The sequence below is a fragment of the Trichogramma pretiosum genome, unplaced genomic scaffold (assembly GCF_000599845.2).
Source record: "Trichogramma pretiosum strain Unisexual culture from Peru unplaced genomic scaffold, Tpre_2.0 scaffold90, whole genome shotgun sequence".
NCBI lineage: Eukaryota > Metazoa > Arthropoda > Insecta > Hymenoptera > Trichogrammatidae > Trichogramma > Trichogramma pretiosum.
In genome coordinates this window covers 61,112-83,277 of record NW_019641031.1, presented here as the reverse complement: position 1 = coordinate 83,277, position 22,166 = coordinate 61,112, and the positions used below count along the sequence as shown (strand labels likewise).

The 22,166-nt window shown below is 43.0% G+C and overlaps 1 protein-coding gene across 1 annotated transcript; it reads right to left on the bottom strand.

Moving 5' to 3' along the window:
* Positions 1-1,068: 1,068 nt before the first annotated feature.
* LOC106657595 (circadian locomoter output cycles protein kaput-like) lies at positions 1,069-20,681 on the bottom strand. The gene is made up of 13 exons (XM_023458050.1): positions 20,671-20,681; positions 19,412-19,593; positions 12,818-12,876; positions 11,861-11,950; positions 9,781-9,990; positions 9,476-9,660; positions 9,291-9,397; positions 9,070-9,223; positions 8,486-8,984; positions 7,484-7,652; positions 7,293-7,429; positions 5,987-6,463; positions 1,069-1,551 (listed from the first exon to the last, which is right to left on the bottom strand). The coding sequence occupies exons 1-13, from the start codon at positions 20,679-20,681 to the stop codon at positions 1,069-1,071; spliced, it is 2,763 nt and encodes a 920-aa protein (XP_023313818.1).
* Between the last annotated feature and the right edge of the window lie 1,485 nt (positions 20,682-22,166).

Sequence of the window (22,166 nt, the reverse complement as noted above, 5' to 3'; positions counted from 1 at the left end):
TTGATGAATACATGAGTCGAAGACAGATGTTTTTCATACATACAACTTTCAATGTAAAAATATTGAATACTGATGATAGTATTCATGTACATACATTATTATGACACTTCTAGTATTATAGTAAATACACATTATTTATATAGGCACATATTATCTGTAGGAAAGAATAATAATTTATTAATTTATAATCACACTTTTTTCTATCATATTATTTTTATACATTAATTGGCAACTCTATATGCATGAGTAAATCGAAGTAAACATAATGATTCGAGACTTTAATATGTTTTTATTTTGGTGTTAATCTCATCGCTATTCTCGAAGTAGTTTTTTTATTCGATTTCTTTTACAAATGAAGGTTCGACGATCAAATTTAAAGATTATTTATATGTACAATTATTACACCAAAGGAAAAATTGTCGATGTAGGTTGCAGTTGAAGAAATCCCTCAAAAAAAATTGATCCAAAATCACAACTTTCAAAAACTTCTAATGGAAAATTTAAAGTATACTGATTACGAAGAAGAATCGATCATTCGTAAATAATTTGAATTTGTCAAAATTCGAAAAAGTATAAACGAAGATTCATATTGAAAAAAATTCCGATAGTCGTCTCTAAATTTTTCTTTCAAATTTTCTCACCACACACAATCGAACACGAACGCGCGCGCAGCAAAGTCTGGAGTAAGAAAAAAAATCGAGGTCAAATCTTTCCGAAGCGTATACATCATTTATATTTTCCGTTGACTGATTCGTTGAAATCCGAAGAAATTTGTATCGCTGTCGGCAAATTGTTCCCAAAACTTTTTTCGCTGCAGTTCATTTTTTTTTCATTTTCAGACTTGTCAAGAGTTTGACAGGGAAAAAAAAGCCGCGTTCATAGTCTCCGAAGTACGCGCGTATTTGCGACCTCGAAAAGTACGATAATTAAATATTCCTCGATGCGTTGGGAAAAAAGGTACATTCAAAAATGATAAAACGTATAGTAAAATGAATTAAATCCAAAAAATTACGCTAAATCTTATTCAACTAACAGGAGAAATGGTTAAAATTAAGGCACGTCCATTCATCACTTGGCGTGATCCCTCGCGTCGGCGTGCTGCTGCAGATGCTTTTTCCTGGGCAACTGCAGCGTGATGGGCTGTCCACGAGGCTCGAGCACGTAACCTGGGCCGGCGGCTACGGCGGTAGTCGTCGTGGCGCCAGCTCCTCCTAGCTGCTGACCTCCGACGCCGCTATTATTGTTGTTGTTGTTGTTGTTGCTGCTGCTGCTGCGAAAGGAGAGCAGTCGGAGATTCGGCACGTGCTGCTCGGCTGTAGGCCAGCCGTCGAAGCTGAAGATCGAGCCCTGCAGCGGCGTCTCCGGGGTGTGGACGTGCTCCGAGGTCGAGGAGTCGTCGGCCGGCGTCGTGGGCGTCGTCGTCGTCATGTACGGGCTGAGGTCCTGCTGCTGCTGCTGCAGCTGCATCGCGTCGGTCCACGGACCCACCAGGCCCGGCGACGAGCCCTGATGATGATGATGCAGTACGGGCGAGGCCGCAGTCCACTGCTCCTGCACAAAATTTTTTATTTATAGCTGCCACAACGCGGTCTGATGCATCAAAATTAAATTCGCCGCGCTCTGACGGGGGGAAAATTTATCGGCGTTGAAAATGAAAATTGATAGTGGTAGGTTCGCGAGCAACACACCGGACGGGGGGTACATATATACGAAACTGAAAAATGTAAAGTTTCGATAAAATATTTGCTCAAGATTTTCACAACTGGAATTATACTTCGATCCTTGTTCGAATAATTAAAAAAGATGTAAAAAAGATGTAGATCGCCTTTTCGATCTGAAGTCCACGAATTTTAGAGAAACAAAAGAAAACNATTTAAACTCAAATCGCCCACCTGCAAAGCAAAATTATACCAATCAGGTGGGCAATCGGAAATTTTCGAATTACAAAAAGAATGCAGCCAATTCGAGACATTCGAAATCGAATTATCAAAATTCAAACAATCGGAATCCGAATTACTCTCGGAAACGTTGAAAGGAGATATAAAATTTGCCGGCCGCTTAACACATTTCGTGGAAAATTGGCATCTTTTGACGAGTGATAAGTTTGTCTTAAAATGCATCAATGGATATGAGATTCCTTTTCACAGTACTGTGTATCAATCAAAAATTCCGAAAGAGAGATTGCGGTCAAAAATTGAACAGAAAGAATTGTCAGATTCGATTTGCGAGTTATTACAAAATGGCTCTATTGAAAAGTGTGAACATGAAGCCGGCGAATTTATATCTTCTTATTTTCTAAGAAAGAAACCTGATGGATCAAATAGATTCTTTTTGAATCTCGTAGAATTAAATAAATTTGTCGATAAAAGTCATTTTAAATTAGAAGACATGAAGTCTGCATGTAAATTGCTCAACCACGACGATTATTTATGTACTCTAGATTTAAAAAATGCTTTTCTGTTAGTGCCGCTATCTCGCAAGAGCAGGAAGTATATTCGCTTTGTTTTTGATGGAAATTTGTATGAGTTCGTCACGTTGCCTTTTGGTTTATGTACAAGTCCTTGGGTATTTACAAAAGTTACTAAACAAGTTTTCAAGTATCTAAGATACAAAGGGTTTCGCTCGAATGTGTATTTAGATGATGTCTTATTGTATGGTGACTCGATATTTAATTGTCAAAAAAATTTGTTATTCACCGTACGCGTTTTTCAAGTTCTTAGGGTTTGTTATAAATTATAAGAAAAGCGTTTTATTGCCCTCTACGACATGCACTTATTTAGGTTTTATTATAAATTCAAAAGAATTTACAATTAAGTTAACGGAGAGAAGAATTGTGAATATGTTACAAAAGTTGAAATGTTTAAACTCTCCAAAATCTCATAAAATAAGAGATTATGCACAGCTGCAAGGGTTACTTGTGTCGGCTTCTCCTGGAGTTGAATATGGAATGTTGTACACTAAAAATTTGGAACTTGACAAATCAAATGCTTTGAGGAATAGTAATGGTGATTACGATAAAAAAATGACTGTTTCATCTGCTACAATTTCCGATTTAAATTGGTGGGAAAGTAATTTAAAACATAGTAAACGAATAATCCGGGAATTAAAATACAAGCTGGAAATTTTTACAGACGCCTCATTGACAGGATGGGGTGCAGTTTGCAACGGTGATAAAATAAGAGGTCTATGGACCGATAAAGAGAGAAGTCATTCGATTAACTATTTAGAATTATTAGCGATTTTTTATGGCCTTAAAGCATTTGCTTGTCAAGTTGAAAGCTGCGAAATATTGTTAAGAGTAGATAATACCACAGCTTTATCTTACGTTAATCGTATGGGTGGTTCGCGGCACATAAAATATAATGTTTTAACGGCTCAAATATGGAGATGGGCACAAGAACGAAATCTGTGGCTCTTCGCTTCTTATATTCCGAGCACTGAAAATATTGATGCTGATTATCAGTCAAGGTTAAAAAATATCGACACGGAATGGGAACTGGCTTCTTTTGCATTTAATAAAATTAAGAGTTTTTTCGGTACTCCATCTATAGATTTGTTTGCTACCCGTGCTAATGCAAAATGCAAAAGGTTTTATTCGTGGTTTAAGGAGCCAGACACCTCAGCTGTTGATGCATTTACAATGCCATGGGGTAATCTCGTTTTTTATGCTTTTCCTCCCTTTTCTGTCGTTAATAAAGTGCTGCGAAAAATCATAAGCGATAGAGCCACAGGCATCGTAGTGGTTCCTTTATGGAATTCACAAACTTGGTTTCCGTTATTTATTCAATTACTCGTAGAGGAGCCGTTGATTTTTAGGCCTAATGAAAAATTATTGTTATCCCCATGTAGGTCGATAACGCACCCGTTAGCGGCACGACTTACAATCATGGCCGGAAAATTATCAGGGAATCGTTTATACGCAAAGGATTAACTCCGGCCGCCGTGGAAATTATGTTGAAGTCTTTGTCCGAAAACACTATCAAGCAATATAGCCCAGTTATCATCGAATGGGAAAACTATTGTAAAGCTGACAATGCGTGCTGTTTCAGTGCACCAATAATTAAAATTATTGATTTTTTAACAAATAAATTTAATAATGGAGCAAAATATGGTACACTGAATTCAGCAAAAGCAGCTATCGCAACTGTGCTCGATTATAGTATTGCCAATGATACAATGTTAAAAAAATTCTTTCGAGGACTGCACAGAGTTCGCCCATCAAGACCAAAGTATGATCGCACTTGGGATGTTGATGTTGTTTTGGAGCAGATTTCAAATTGGCACCCGATGAATAATTTATCGCTAGAGAAATTGACAAGGAAGTTGGCCATGTTATTGGCGCTAATTACTGCACATCGTGCTCAAACTATTGTCTCTATAAAAATAAATAATATTATTCATCGGGAAGGCAATATTGAAATTGAAATACCAGATATTATTAAAACTTCGGCTCCTGGTAAAAAGCAGCCGCTGTTAATTTTACCTTATTTTAAAGAAAAACCCGAACTCTGTGCAGCCTCATTGTTAGATCACTATCTTGATGTTACAAAAAATATTCGAGGAAACGAGAATCAATTATTTATCTCTTTTAAAAGTCCGTTCAAGGCTATAAGTTCTCAGACGTGGAGTAAATGGATTAAACATACTATGAGCGAGTGCGGTATTGATATAAGCGTTTTTTCGGGCCATTCGACCCGACATGCGTCAGTATCTAAGGCTCGTATAAAAGGTGTTGATATTGACACAATTAAGAATGCGGCAGGATGGTCTGAAAAATCAAATGCATTTGGCAAGTTTTATAACAGACCTATATCAAAGTGTAATTCTGATTTTGCGATTTCCTTATTGAATTAATATGTATGTTTTCTATGTTGCGATAATTACAGTGTTGTATTAATAAATAAATTAATATTTAATAATTAATCGCTATGCATCTCTGAACATCTACATCTTTTTTAATTATTCGAACAAGGATCGAAGTATAATTGTACATCAAACGAACTTACCTTAAGTGAAGTTCGATGACAATTATACGAGATCCTTGTTCGAATAATTAACACCCTCCCATCAAAAAAAAAAAAAAAAAAAAAAAAAANCAAATATACATCCATAGCGATTAATAACTACATGTATAGCTCTAAAATTATGAGACCTGGATCGGCCCAGCGGAGTGAAGAGAGGCAGAGTTTTCTTTTGTTTCTCTAAAATTCGTGGACTTCAGATCGAAAAGGCGATCTACATCTTTTTTACATCTTTTTTAATTATTCGAACAAGGATCTCGTATAATTGTCATCGAACTTCACTTAAGGTAAGTTCGTTTGATGTACAAAAATATCGAAGAAAAAAAAGAAGATACGAATGATCGAAAAGCAATAAAGGAGAATACCGCTCTCCATGTGTCTGTCTCTTTTTCTCTCTCTCTCTCTCTCTCTCTCTCTCTCTCGCGTAATGAGCAAGTCTCGCGCTCTGCCTGGGAAAACGTCGAGAACCAAAAAAAAAAAAAACGAGGCCACTCACGCCGCGCCGCGCGACGTAGCACAAGAGATCGGGGTGGGCATACAATCGACCGGTAGCTCGGACGTATCGAAAAATGAAAAAAATTCCATCGGCGACGGCATATTTTCCGACGCGCCAACGCCGAGTCCCTTTCTGCAAAGTCTCGCGTAATTATACGGCTCGCGAAATATATATTACGCGCAGCACAAATCGGAAGCAAAGAAGTAGGTACAGTAGAGTCGGGAGAGTTTGGCATATTTATCGGCATTTCCACGTCGAGATATTATATATATTATATACGTACCGAGTAATGTAGAGCAAGATGGTGATGATGAGCAGCGGCGCTGACGGGATCGTGCGGATGAAGATCGATACCAATCGGCGGCAGCGGCGGCGGTTGATGCTGAAGATGATGATGGTGGTGATGATGATGATGATTGGAATTGTCCAGGCCACCAGCAGCAGCAGCAGTACCGGGAGTAGTAGTGACTTTGCTGCTCTGTTGGAGCAACAGCACCTGTCGCTTCTGATGGGCGTTGTAGATCTGTTGTTGCTCGGACTCGATCGATTGGTGATGATGATGATGATGTTGATGATGATGGCCGAGCTTGTCGAGATCGACGATGTACTTGACGCTGTCGGGCGACGAGGCGATCCCAGGTGACAATTGTTGCTGCTGCTGTTGATGGTGATGGTGCTGGAGGTGATGCGGTGGCGTTTGATGATGATGATGATTGTGATGATGCGGCGAGCTCGGCAAGTAGTGATGCTGCTGAATGTGATGGTGATGATTGTTGTTGCTGTTGCTGCTGTTATTGTTGTTGTTACTGACGTTGCTGGCGTTGCCGTTGTTGTTACTTCCATTGCTGTGCTGCTGAAGTTTATTGTTGCTCGCCACCGGTCGTAAATAAGGCAGACTACTCGGTGGCAACGACGAGCGGGGCGGACTTTTATTATTGTGCTGCACCTGCAAAATCGATCATATGTATTTTCCCCCTTCTCTTTTTTTTTTAATAGATGAAACGATTTATGCACGTATATATACACGCTGGATTCTCGAGCGAATCAATTTATCTCGTCGTCCTCTCCCATCCTCGTGCAGCTGCACTGCGCGCGAAATTGATCGAAAAGCTCGTCGTCGACGACAAGTGATTCGACGTCGCCAAATGCTTTACACGATGTACGTACTGCACAGCAAATAAGAGCTCGAGAGTCAGGTAATCTCGATTGCGAAACTTCCTCCCGAGCAAATATTAAGATACATACATATATACATTGCCGCGCGCAATCGCAGCTTCCGCATCCGCAGCTAGAGAGCGAAGCTGCTGGCGTGTGTTTATAAAAACGCGAAAGCTCGCAGTTATATAGCCGAGGGGGAAGGGAAGAAACTTTGCGAAATTATCGCGCGATATATGCGCGTACGCGACGAGATACGCGACAGAAGAAGAAGAAAGCTCGGTGGGGGCTGCGTCGCGTCGCAATTTCGGGCGAAGGAAGCAGCAGCGCGAGAAAAGGGTTTTGTCGAAACTACTGTAGTCAAATGGACTTTTTCAACAGTTATTAAAACTCGCAGTGGCAGCGCAGCTATATCTCGCGCGCGCGTTGCTAATTGAACATTGGGAATTGTACTCTGGGCATGTATACCGCGGCAATTCCAACGTGTACGCGCGCGGGCGAAAGTTGCATCGTCAATTTCCCAAGCGGCGACTGCCCCGTAGCCTTTTTTTTTTTTTTTTTTTTGACAAAAAAAGAAGAAGAGGAGCCGGAGAGAATAACTGGTAAGAAAATCGAATTACCATGGACGCGTGAGGTTTGCTGCTGCTGCTGCACTGGCAATACTCGCCGCCGTGATGATGAGAGTTACAGTGGTGTTGAATCGATGCGCTGCTGCCGCCGCCCCCCGTCGTCTGCGTCTGCTGCTGCTGCGTCGTAACTGCGACCGACGTCGTCTGTTGTTGATGCTGATGCTGATGATGATGATGATGACGATGATGCTGCTGCTCGTCCGAGCTGTGATCGTCGAGCGAGCTGTTATTGCTAATGGACATGTCGACGGGTTCGCTGGTCTCGACGATTATCACCGTGTTACTCGTGTCCGGGTGACGCTGCTGCTGCTGCGAGCTGGCCTCGTTACTGCCGCCACCAGCAAATGACACCTGCACGGCGCAACGGACAGCCAACACAGTTTTTTGATCAGCGTACGTCTGCCGTATATACGCATAATTCGAGCGGATGGGGATTTCCGCGCAGTGTCGGGCGTGATTGGATTTGGCGAATTATACATTCGATTCGTCGAGCCGAGCTTGCAGCTGCCGTCGGCCGTCGGCGCGTATCGTAACCCCCTAGGGTATATCGAGCGAGGATTTGTCGAATTTTCAACTCTTTTTTTTTCTTTCGGCCATCGACGCGCGACACGTTGACATTGTAACAAAGGTACGCGTAGCGACGAATTGACAATTGGCAAAATAAGACGCCGAAAGCTCGGAGACTTATTTCCTGCGCAGCTTTTTTTCGCTTCCTTTGCTTCGCCACGCGCAAACTTTTGAATAGCGGATCAGGGGCTGAAAGAGCAGTATAGTACGTAGAGTACGCGCGGACTTTTTCCACCGCGATGTGTGTAGAGCAAGTTTTTTACACCGTAGCGGGTACATAGTGTCGATGGCGATCGACTCGTGCAGCTGCAATCCGATCCACGAGTGCGCGAGGGCACGTATGACTACCTATATTCCTACGACTCTGCTTCAATCGAAACTTTGATAAAAAAAAAATCGAAGCCCCGCGTGAAAAGTGTTCGCTCGCTTTTTTTTTAAACGAACACGATGTAGCGCGAAACTGAATGGCACGAGTTGGTTAAAAAAAATTTGTGCTAGCTCGCGATACGTATTTTGATGAAACAAAAAAAACAACAAAATGAATCTCGATTCTCGCGTGCAAGCTCGCGAGTCGTAAAAAGGTTGAAAAGCTCTGGTGAAATAAACTATAAACCGACCTCGGATGGTTCCTGCTTCACGTGCTGCTGCTGCTGCTGCGGCCTGTCTCTGAGGCTGGAGTCGTCGGGAGAGGGCGACCAACAGGACGGCTGTTGAGCCGCAGTAGTCGCGCGAGCGTCATCGATAATCGGATGTCCAGCGGCGGCAGCGAGCGAGCTCGGATAGAGATCGAGCTCGTGTTGTTGTTGTTGCTGTTGCGGTGGCAAGGCGTAAGTCAAGTGAGTAGTCGTCGTCGTCGTCGTCGTGGATGCTCCACGTTGTGGAAGGCCGTTATTGTAGTCGGCAGTGGCGGCGACGAGCAGCTGCTCGGCTGGCCCGTAAACCGCCAGGCTCGCGGGCGGGGTCGCTTGCACCACCACCGAACTCTGCTGCTGCTGTGGCTGTGGCTGTGGCTGATTATTGTTGTTACTGGCCGTGCAAGCTCCGTAAGCGAATTTCGTCTGCGACGTGTATTGATAGAGCCACGGGCTCGCTCGCAGTATGTCGGCCTCCTTCTCGCTGCGTCGTCGAACCAAACGTGCGTTATATTTCTTTTTTTCGTTTTTTTTTTTTGCGAATCGAGTAATATAAGAGATGCACCTACCTCAAAACCTGATTGGTACAGACGATGATGGGGTGCTGGCACTCCTCGGACGTGTCCTTGACCTGGAGCACGCAGTGCACCCAGAACCATCGGCCCGAGCGACTCTGCAGCCTCAGCAGGGCCGTGGTCGATCGCTCCTGTTCCGATTGGATGACTGCGCAGCGAGAGGATGGATGGATATGATAACTTGCGATGATATGAAAAATAACAACTTTACTCACCGGTTTGATGCTTGTGGCAGGCCGTCCTTATGCAGTCCCAATGGAGCAGATTGTACCAGGAAATACCGACGAGCTCCGCGCGGCTGTACTCCATGTGACTCTCGGCTCTGTACACACATAGAATTCGCAACGATACGTCAATTAGAGAGCAAAAAAGAAAGCGCCGCGCGTCGTCGTCTTCTTACGTTTTGTCGATGTGCAGATACTTCATGTCCATCGAGTGTATGCTGGTGAAGATGTTGGTCGCGCCCTGTACGACGCTCTCGCGGGTCTCGGGCAGCACGACGGGCGTGCACGAGGCCAGGAACACGGACTCGTTGCGATTGCAGAGCGGCACGAACGGCAGATAGTGGCCCTCGACCAGAACGACCTGCGCCGAATTTTGCGTTATTACATATATTTATCAAATAAATTATTAAATCCGCGCACGCGAGAGTTATCGGTCGCAGGAATACAGGTCGAATATAAATTCGATACATATATCATATACCTTTTGATCTCCGAAGCGTAGCTGCCTGCGCGAGTTGCGCGACACATTGATGCGGCAGAGAAATAATCTGCGGTCGTCGCCGCCGCCGCCGCTGTTGGCCCCCCCGGGGCCGCCGACGCACGAGCTCCTGGCCAGCTGATTCTGCACGACCATGTGGTCTTGTTTGTCGACCACGTCGTAAACGCTGTCGCCGTGGATCAAAAGGTCCTCCTGCGAAACGCCGACCGCCGCGGCCGTACGCAAAACCCATACACATTATATTATAAATCCTATATACTGTACGTTGAGGCATAGCGTGTACCGTACGCAAGCTCGATTCTCTGGTTTATATTGTTATATCGTGCATACATCGTAGGTGCACACATCAATTTCGCGAGTTTAATTCAATCGAGTTTTTTTCGTACTCGGTGCCTTTTCCGTCGTCGAATCGCGCGTTTGGTTGGCGCGGCTCTATAACGCCCGGCTGATAATAGTATACACAAGTACACGATTGTGCTCGCGAGATAGCCGAGCGTGGCGGAAAAAGTCGAGAAAATAATATAACCGCTCATTGCGCTCGGTTTCTTTTCCTTTTTTTTTTCTTCCTCGCAACAAAAAAAGGCAGCAGTTATAATCGCGCGCGGCGCTATATACAAGCTGCCATAATAAAATCGCTGTACGCTATTAACTTAATGAATGCTCTTACAAGCCCTATGTATAGCTGCGCTGCTGATGATGCTTTTGACAATTGCGACGTGCAAAAAATCACGGAACGAGAGAAAGAGAGCGACGGGTATATACAAGGATTTTTACGTCGGCGGGGCCAGAGAAAAACATGGTATACGGAGCGCAGGCCGTTCAAATTAATTGTTGCGCGCCTCTCCTCGCTTATAGCTTTTATAGATACGTATAGCGCGATGTATATACACTCTACTACGCGCGCCACGTCGCAATTACCGAAGCTACGAACGATTCTAGCTCCGCGTTGAAAATCTCGCGCGCGACAATTTCCCGCTCGTTTCACGATCGCAATAATCCTCGCGACAGCTACTATACTCGACTTTCCGCGGTGCGTCTATACGAAAATTCGATAAAAACCGCTGCGAGATGTGTATAACTGAAGTCAAATTTGGTAGTAAACAATTCCAAAATTATAATCCAACTAAAACGAAAAGGTATTTGCCGTTACACTGCTGGTGGTTTTATTTGCTAATACCCATGGACACCAGAAGTGTAACGTCAAATACCTGTTCGTTTTATTCGGGTTATAATTTTGGAATTATTTACTACCAAATTTGACTTCAGTTACACAAATCTCATAGCAGTTTTTATCGAATTTTTTATTTTTTATTATTGTTTAACATTTAATTCAATTTTCACGTGTACTTAAAGACGTTACACATCTTACAGCTGTTCTTATACAGCTTATTTTTAGAATTGTTCAAATTGTGAATTCAATTTTTTCAATCGATTTTAATGACAATGATTTTTCGATATATGCTGTAGTGCTCAATTTCAAAACGAATTTAGGTTTTTAATACTTTTGAGCTTAATTCAAGTTTCGATTGCGATGGCCTCGGCATATTACCTTCATTTACCAAAAAATTTGATAAATTTAAAAACTCATTTACTTAAAGTATTCGTTAAACATTCATAAATTTGTAGTTATATTGAAGTAAATTTTTTTTCCACTTTGGCCATATAAATAGTGCATGGAAATGTAATTATAAACATTATTTTCAATCCAAAACTAAACCAAAAAATCTAATTCTGTACTCAAATTTAAAAATTTTTGTGAAAAAATTCAATCACAATTAGTGCCAGTGTTACCGCTAGATGGCAAGCACCTTTATTTGTAAATCTGCAAGAGAAAAAGTCAAAATTATTGTATAAGTTAAAACACGCGTTAATTACGCTCGATATTTTATCATTTATTAAGAACATTAATTTGTTGCAATCCTTATCCGTGATATTTTTTCCAATCATTTTTAGTCAGCCGAACGATTTTCGCTTAATTCGATCCTGACAAGTATAGTCTGAGAAGTGCCGAGTTGGAGCTACATTACGATACGTACACAATACATCAGGTTTTCGAGCTTACCATTGAGTGTCCCAGGTACTCGGCGGCATTTTCCGATATGTACAGCAGCTTGCCCTGTTGAGTCATCATCATAATAAAGCCGGACATGGCCTGGAAATTATAATACAAAAAAAACCTTAGTAACCCATAACTCGTGCATCTACATATTGCTGCCAGTATACCCGCTGCGTCCCCGGCAAAGTCGTATACATCGCATGCCCGATATGTAATAAAAAAAAAAAAAAAGTTGCCATTATTATTGGTATACACCCACGCGCTCGCGTCTATATATATATCTCTGAAAACGTCGACGGCTATAAAATTTCATTTCGACCAATCAGCGCCGCGTTTATGCCGATGAAATGCGCGCGGAGCAGCAGCTCTCAAAGTGCGCGGCATATACGTAGAGTACAAGAGGCATATTATTATATACAGCCCCGGCTAGTCGAGCAAAATAGCGAAGAAAGAAAAAAAAAGGCGTGACGACGACGACGACGCGCGTCGTTGAAATTTCCTGCGATTACATTTTACGGACGCCGTTAAAAAATGATAAGAGATACGCGGGGCTGCGCAACAACGACAACAAAAAAAGCTCTTCGCGCAATTGGCGCGAGCTTCCGTACCGAGATCCGTATGCCCCCGCGCTTGGACTAATGGCTTCGTTATAAATTGGGACAAAAGTCCCCGGCGCTGCTCATATGTACGTACCGATCAAATAATATTTGAGAAACATGATTCGTTCGCTGATCGGTCGAACGTTTTCAATTTATACAAATGAACACGCGTCTATTTGTTTTTCGAGTTTTTATAAGTGTCTATATACTTCTCCTACGATAGCAATGAGAGCTCGTAAAATACGATAAGCGTTATAACGTCAACATTTTCTAGGTAAAAATAAAAAAAAGAAGAAAACTGGTGCAACCGCGGCGCGTTTCGTCGATACGTATAAATATGATTTTTTTTTTTCATTTTTATTACCTTTGAAAAACCGATGTTTGGCGTTGGCATGCTCACGGATTCAAGATCGTTCTTCAGCACTGAAACATAAAACCAAAACAAACAAAAATAATCAACGATCCGTATCTCGCTCGTTTTGGTTAATTAATTTATACAAAAGTATTATTAATTTAAAAATGATTACACTCGCTTCGTACGAATGTCGAATAATTGAAAAAATTTTTTTTATAATTTTATAATGCACTTTGACGATAACGTTTGCGATTCGATATTCTTGATATTAAATTTTTCGCGCGCGCGCGCAAAGGCGAAAAACGAGCTGGAACGAAAAATTTAATACAATCTCGTATACTTTTTTTTTTTTTAGTTATAATATAGCAACGTTAAAGGTGACGCATAGACGACGTTACGCTAAACTTTTGAGAGCGAACAGAAAAGCTCGTGACGTCGTATACGTGTACGCATATAGAAGAAAAGTAATTGAAAAATTTTCAAAAATTCATTCGTATATTCGCGCGTTCGCGAGCTGCGATCCGGTCAAAGCGAGAGCCCATATAGTACATAATACACCACATTTGCGCAATCAAGTGAAATCAAACACCCGCGCGCGGACTAATGAATATCGCCGCTCTCGCCGTACAATCGATATTATTAAATAAGGTAAAAAGAGAACATTGGCGGTACGTTTTCTCTCCGCGTCGATATATATACTACGCGAAGAGAGCCGAGAGGGAAGGGAAGCATATCGGATGAAAAGCCCTTCAAAGGATGTGAACACGGGGAAACAGTACCTATATATATATACAACGAGGCAAATTCGTGCTATTACACCGAGTCATGTGTGTGGCTCGGCGCGGATGATAGCCGAGGATCGAAAAGCCACCCGCAAGCTTCTCTCTCTCTCTTGCGAGCGCGCGCGCGAAACTCGAGAGCCTCTTTTGGATGCGCGGCCGCGCACTCATTAAGCTATCGATTCGCTGCGGCGGATCGCGTAGTCTCGCGTCTCGCGGAGGACGAGGACGCGCCAACGTACTTAGCTCGTATATACATTATATACACATGTGCACGGTACAAAGTATATACGCGAGCGACTTTGAATTATACAGGTAATGCGTGTTATAGCGGTCATGGGCTCGCGGCCATTTCCTACATAATACACATTAAAATATATTTGCCGAATTTTTCTCATGCGCTCGCCGCAGGGGATAGAGAGTCGAGCCATTCAAAAACCGAAAATAAATCTGTATACCGACCATCGTTGCGGCACAAGGAGAGATGTAATTTTCAATTTACGGAAAAGTAAGCCTGCGTATCGACGGTCGCGCGACGAATCGGCCGGATGAAATTAAGCCGATCTGGTCGTTTAATTTCGAAAACTTCCTCTCGCATATTTATTCAAAACAGCTCTGCGTATAGAAAAGAAAAGCCCGATCAACCGTTGAACAAAGTGACGTTATAGGCGCGCGGGGAAACGAAAGTATATAAATGCACGGGTGTATACCGATGTATAATGTGAAAAGTGTAGCAGGGTCAAAGGACAGAGAGAGAGAGAGAGAGAGAGAGAGAGAGCGCGAGCAGAGAAATCCCACACACGTATAAATATAATGCATATATCGCGAAGCTGCGGATAACATTAAATTGTACCGAAGGTCTATATACATATACGGAGTCGAAGTCGAATCCAGTCAGTTTCGCTACGTTTCTCCCTCTCTTTTTGCCGTCTCTCTCTCTCTCGCGGAACCCGCGACAAATGCCGATTTCTAGGAACTATCGATTTACATACATCGTTTCTCTCTCTCTCTCTCTGTTTCAGTGCCACGTACAGCTCTGATTCGACTCGCTTTTATATTCATACTCGAGTCTTTTTTCTCTCTCTTCTCTTTGGCCCAGTAGGTATCTATACACATATAGGTATGCGGTATATGGCAGGAAGGCGATCAGAGAGAGAGAGAGAGGTATAAGAGCTGCTCTCTGGCGCATCCATTACTTAGGCGGTCATTGTTTATAAGGGCCCCGGCGCAACGACGATGACGACGACCAAGTGTATATATAGAGAAAAAGCTCGAACGCAAAAAATGAGCCGCCGCTGTCTCTCAGTTGAGATAAAAGAGAGTATATATATAGAGTACACAGAGCGAGCGAGTACTCGCGCAAAAGGACTTTTTTCTCTCTCTCTCTCTCTCTCTCTCTGTGTCTTGCTATGTACCAAGACAGAGGAGGGCTGGATGTAGTAGTAGTAGTAGTTACACACACACACGAGAGAGAACGAGCGAGAAGAAGGAGCGAGACGCAGCCACAGCCAAGGGAGAAAGAGGAGAAACTACATATAAACGTATATAGTGCTGCACACACAGGAGGAGGCTATAAGGAGGTGGGTGGGGGGTAGTGAGCCTAAGCACACGCGGGCGCGCGCGCGAGTTCCGGGTGATCCGCTGACCTCTCGGCCTTTGCCAGCGCAGCGTATAACACACATGCAGCGGCAGCGGCGAGCAACACTCTCACGCTCCTGTAACCCATACTCTACTCCCTCGCAGCGGCGGCAGCGGCAGATCGGAGAGCTGCGGCCAGGCGCGAGAGCTGTATCCACTCGCGCGCGCCCACCACCACAGCACAGCACCACTATATACTACTACAACTACTACTACTACTACTACTACCACTACCGAGAGTAAGGAATACAAACTCTCGGCTGCCGCTGTGTATATATGTGCAAGCGCCGGCTACGCTATATTATATACTCTCTATGTACGATCCTTATTTTTCCCTTTTCCCTTTTTTTTACTTCTTCTTCTTCTTCTTCTTCTTCGTCTTCTCTTCGAGGATCTCCCAGTATGTACTACAGCCTCTATCCCGAAACCCATACAGTACACACACATTTGCGAGCTGCGCGACGACTCGTATACGCGGGGGGTACGCGGACACGTTTTATCTTCTGTGTATTATATACGCGTTTGAGCCGCGCGCGCGCGCCGTGGCACAAGCCGCTTTATGTAACGGCTGATTAGAGAGAGAGAGCCTACAGGCCTCCCTCTGTTACACACACACGAGCTCGAGCTATTGTATCGAAAATTATTTTGTACCGGATTAGAATTCATAATTGATATTAGCCTCCCTACTATACATTATTATCTATATACATAGACTCGGCGCCGAAGCTATATCGAAGCTCCATCATCGTCGTTTACGTACCGATGCTTTAAAGCTCCCAAAATTCAACAGCCGTATGAACTGTCTGCATTCGATCTCTCTCCGATATACACATAATATCTAGCATTGTTCGTGGCGTGGGAAAAATCCGGGACAATCTGTTGTTTTTTTTTTTTTTTTTATCAAATTTGAAAACATTTTTTGGCCTATACGCGCGCGACCGTGTCCCCCTCCCCCCCCGTAATACATCGTCGTGATTAGCGAGAGATATAGACCGCGGCGAGCTGAGATGGGGCGAGTGTGTACCTATATATACTAAAGCAACGTTTTATACAGCCATAACTATTCCTCAAGCGCATTATCTCGTATCATCGAAATCAGACTCTGGCTTCAGCGCGCACACACACACACACGTATATGAACGGTACTACATTTATAACTACACCGAAGAGGAGCCTATACTCTTAGTAAGGGCAACAAAGCCCGCGCTGATATATCTATATACACAAGTATATAGAGGGGGGGAAACGTGCGAAAAGCGTCCAGCTCTCTCTCGCTCGCGAGCGCGCAAGAAAGAGGATGAGAGGTCATTCCGCCGAGCTAAAGCCCAGAGAGAAAAAGAGAGAAATGGTACCTATATATACATGTTGCTGCTGCCGTTGCTACTCGCTCCACCGCGAGATATATACAATCGTTACATTATGGGTGTTCCTTAGATTTTCTATGTGGTTTTCGTTAATTACATGTAATCGCGCGCGCGCAGCTCACCTAGGCTTTATATATTTCTCTCTCTCTCTCTCCCCCCCAAATAAACACTGTGATTAAGCCCGATAATTGCATCGCAGCAGCAGCAGCATCAGCATCAGCACTACTATGGTAGAAGAGAAAAGTTTCCCTCGCTGCGCCGCCGCCGCGCATCTTTTTTGTATATTAAAACTTCTATCCCAACTCGCGCTGAGAAATTACCGACGCGATCCCCGAAGAATATCTTCCTTCTTTAAAGGATATTTAATATCGTGTTTCATGTTATATACCAAAAGTGTCGAGAATCGTTGCTATAAGGTTTGTATGCGTTTTAAAAATAATTAAACGTTTCGCGGCTGGCTCTCGCGGTGTATACCTTATGTATACGTGCGATGGATTACAATTAAAAAAGCGCCTCGGCCTATCCGTGCTGTATAAGGACTGTACCGCTCGCGGGACGTACGTCACGAATTTAACTTTCTTGATTGAGCCGCGACGTCGAGGTAAATCAACAACGCAGCATTTGTGTACGTTGATAGTGAGATCTCGACTCTTTTCTTCTCTTTGTTTACAATTTACGTATGGCTTATTTACATTTTTATACTCGTCTTTTTCTTCCAAAACCGTGCCGTTGATTTGTTGCGTAAATTTTCGTCTCGATTGAATTCATTAGTTAAAACTATATGTTCTTTAATTACAGACCCTGTTGTTTTAGATTTTTTTCCAAATGAAAAAAATTTAATTAAAAATTAATCAAAGGGATCGATTTTCCCTTTTCCTTTAAGGGCTTCAAAACCATTATTTGCGAGGCAACTTTCATATTTACGCCGTAAAAATTATTCATATATTTAATCGACGTTTGTACCGGAATATTTTCATAAGGAATACTCTATTGACCTTTTACGTTATATTTACTTTAAAATGACAACAGTAACATTTAAAAAAAACAATGTTTTCTGTCAAAAAGAAAACACGAAGGTTAAATTCTATGAAATGGTACTAATATTCAAATTACTATAAATAAACTGTACATTTACTTGTGTAATATATAAGTTGGTTAGAAAAAGCTTGAACGCAGCTGATATTTTACAAAATTTAATTACAATACTGACATTAAAAGTATCGCATCAGGCCTGACAATTACAAAACTTTAATGTATGGAGAACTTTCATGTGTTGAAAATTGCACGCATGTAGACTTTTTTTTATACACGTAGTATTTCGCAAACTACCTCTAGATGGCTAATGTTCGAATTTTAAGAAACCGAAAGAGATATAGCAAAGTTTCAGCATGAAATAAGAGCCATGAAACTCGCTTTATTAATGAATATTGATAATTCGGCGAGAGAGATAATTGAAAAAATTTTTTTTATAATTTTATAATGTACTTTGCCGATAACGTTTGTGATACAGATTTCAATATTCTTGATATTAAATTTTTAGATATTAAAGCGGATACAGTAGTAAATCGATAGGTTACTGCATTTGAAATTATATTAAAATACAAATGTCTTTTACTCTAATCCTCAAATCAAGACGAAAGTTGCAATTTTATTGTCCTCATTATTTAGATTCGATGAACATTAAAATGAGATGTGAATAGTATAGCATATGAATAGTAAAATTAAGGCTCTAATGGAAATCTTATTATGGTCTAGTTATGAAAAATGCTTTCAATACTTCAGTATTTTAAATGAACTTTCGTGCACATTTGATCGTAATCAATCGTAAATTTAAATTAATTTTAAAACAATCTTTATAAAAAAAACACTATTTTACAATAAACAGAAACGAATATTTTTTTATCAGCTCTGATAATAATTACTACTATTCCAGTGCTGAAAAGCTCTTTGAAAAGTTCGGAAAACAAACTAAAAAATGACATCGATCGGAAGGAAGAAAAGAAGGTCGTAAAAAGGTAGGAAGTTTTCGAGAAAAGTAGCGTAATTTTATATCCCTGTTATACGAAGTCTATTATTAGCTCAATATTCGACTATAAGGTCCTTCCGTGCTTTAGTTCGCACGATAGACGGCCGATGCATTATCTCGATAATTTCGCCTCGGGCGCCGAGGCGGTCTGTACTATATATATATACATCGAGTCGAGCTTTAGCAACTATACCATACGAGAGATCCCGAGATGCATTCGCGCTGTGGAATGTGCACAGCTTGGCGATTCGATAAGATATTCGATTATTGTCGTTATTATTCCCTCGTCGCATAAATAATCCTGATTACTGCGTTGCGGTTAAACAGAAATTCGTATTATTTTCAACGATCTCGGATCGCATTGTAATATAATGATTATATATATTTTTGTGACCGCAAACGATGTACACTACTTTATATAGGAGAGAGCCGCGCTGAAAAGCTCGCTCGATGTTGGCTTTAAAGCTCCGCGCGGCGCGAGATTATTACCTGCTTATGAAAAAGCTGCGCTCCGTAAACAAACTTTGAACATAACCAATCGGTGTCTCGAATGTTTACGAATACTCCGAGTTGATAAGATTCATTACAGGAGCTAAATGTAACTCTCATTTCTTCGCATTACTTCAGAGTCAACACGCTCGAGAAAATTTCGTCGCGTCAATTATTCAAGTTAAGTATAACGTTGGGCAAATGCTATGAGAGAGAAGAAAAAGTCGCCCCGCGGCACATTATTTTAGCGCGTAGAAAAAAAGAAAATGATATACAAAGAGACGATGATCGTCACAGAAAAACTCACCGTGTTGGAAGTAATTGGCCTTCCTCAGAAACACGCAGACGAGCGCCATGAGCTGGAGTTGCGACAGTCTCTGTCGCGTGGACGGCGGCAGTGGCAGAAGGTCTCGCAGGTTGGCGATCTCGGCGTTGATCAGGTCCCTCCTCAATTTGCTCGCACCTTTCGTCGACTTGCTCGCGTCGATCCTTTATTTTTGCGTATATATACAGACACAACAATGCACACAGAAACAGATTAGAGGCGTCCGCTCTCGATCGTAATAATGGAGAATTAAAGGGGACTACAAGGACTGTATATACACCTCGTGTATAATTCGTATAAATCATGCACTACCGAGAGAGACACTGTTTTTTTATTTTTATTTTTGGTCGTCGAGGTAAGTCGTGCGTGCCGTGATTTTCGCGCTCCGCGAGCTTATATTATTATACCCTTTTGGTGCCTTACCATGCCATTGCCATCGCTCGCAGCTCGCAGCCGACACCTGTGCAGTCGTCGTCGTCGTGTCGTCGTTGCCAGCGCGCGAAAGTCACGAAATTCCGTCATCTCGCGAGTTTTGTCACGATTCGCAAACGGCGGTCGTCGATTCTTTTCCTTATCCTAAGCGCGTAAATAACACGCACACTTGTACTTGCACACGTGTCGTAATGGAGCGCGTCCGCGCGTGCCACCCGTGTTATTATTGTTGTTATATACTACGAGCGATCGACGTGTCAACTTTTTCTTCGAGTGCAACGTGATTGAATTTTATAGTCACCAAATGATTCGATTTAACATTTTGTCAAATATAAATTTATCGATTTCTTTATCCGATTTTTTAATATAAAATTGCCACGAGAATCAAAGTTTAAATTTTCATCTTTTACTCAATTGCATTTCTCATAAATGTTGGATCTCATAAAACTGTGTGTGTGTAAATCTTACATTATCCAGTATCAAACCAATTTCTTCGACGATCAACGACTAAACTTTCGCGAATAAAACGAGCGGCTAACGAACGAACGGTCATAACGATCGGTAGCCATAATGCGCGTGGAGCTTTCGCTCGATGCGTATTATATACACGCGTGTAAAGCCTCACGCAGGCGAGCTTACGCACCGAGTTACCGCATAAACACAGGAGCGCTCGATCGAATTCGGAAACTCGTCCGATTTTGCTTGGCACTGATTTTTATTTTTTTTCTTTTTCATTATGATTGGAGCTGCGTTACGCACGATGACAATGGTATAAAGTCGTCGTCGTCGGATCCGATCGATCGACTTACCGATTGAACATATTTCGCCGGCCCAGCTCTCGGCGTCGAGCTCTCGGCTTGGCTCTCCGAGGGGGGCTGGTCGCCGCCGCCGCCGCCGCCGCAGAGACTCAAGCTCGAGCCAACCGATTATAGCTCCGCGGGTCTCGATCAACTGCTGCTGCTGCTGCTGCTATCGGGGACTCGGTGCACGACGACGACGACAATCCTCCTGCTCATCTCCGAGGAGACGATTCTTTCTCGCTGGTGGTGCTGGCCTCGGCAACGACCCGATCGGCAACGGCTCGATCTCGTCGCAGTCCGAGTACCGCATGGTACCACTACTACCCTACGATCGAGCTATATCCGGCTGGCTGCTGCTCGTAGTAACTGCACCGACACTAGGCTCTTGGACACTCTCTGGCACACACACACTGACAACTGACACTTTTTGTACACACACGCACACGCACACACTAATTTTTAACTCGATCTCGGGCACTGGTTGACGAAGCTCGGCTACTCGGTTCTAGCTCGCTCGCTCGCCGATCGGCTCGCTTATAAGCTAGCTTCGTCGTCGCGCGGCTTCTCGCGGGACCGGGCTTCGTTCGCCAGTGTGCTTGCTCGCTTGCTTGCTTGTGCTTGCTTCTCTCTCTCTCCTTCTTCTCTTTCTCTCTCTTTCTCGAGTCTCTAACATCCGGGTCATAACGCGCTGGCTACCACTGCAGCGCAAAACACGTGGCTGCTTCTCTCTCTCTCTCTCTCTCTCTCTCTCTCTCTCTCTCTCTCTCTCTTGCTTGGTGCCTAGGCTTATATATACCTTTATACACACGCATCCACCTCCACAGAGAGTTCGTTGCTGCTGCAGTCCTCCCTACCTATATCTGTCTGTGTATACATACATCCTACTATATGCAGCTTGTGTACAAACACACACAGTGGAGTAAGCATGTTATATACACAAGTATATATAGAGTCGGGCTCGATGGGCCTCTTATGTATATATAGGTATATCCTTCTCTCTTCTCTCTCTCTCTCTCTCTCTCTCTCTCTCTCTCGCGTCGGTGGCGGCGGCGGCGGCGGCACAGAGTCGCGCGCTCGCGATCGCCTCTACCCCGGCCACCAAGCAGCTCTCTCGCGATCTCTCTCTCTCTCCTGTGTGCTCTCTTGTACTCTCTGAACTCTGCACTCTCTCATGCTCTCTCTCTTTGGATGCTGTATATGCCAGAACTGCTGCTGCTGCAACAGCCAACGGCTATACCGCGTATATATGGTATATACACAACAGCACGTATTACACCCGCCGTGCGCTGCATACGTTTTGCGCGCTCGGAATCCATAGGTATAGGCATTTATATATAGAGAGAGAGAAAATATATGCAGCATACCGCGTACCAAAACATCCTCCACTTCTCTACTTGCTTACGCTACGTGTGTGTGTGTGTGTACGATCGATTTTTTCGTCCTTTTATACAGCGAATATATACGGAAGACTTGCGGGATGAAATTGAAAATTCTCAAATATTCTT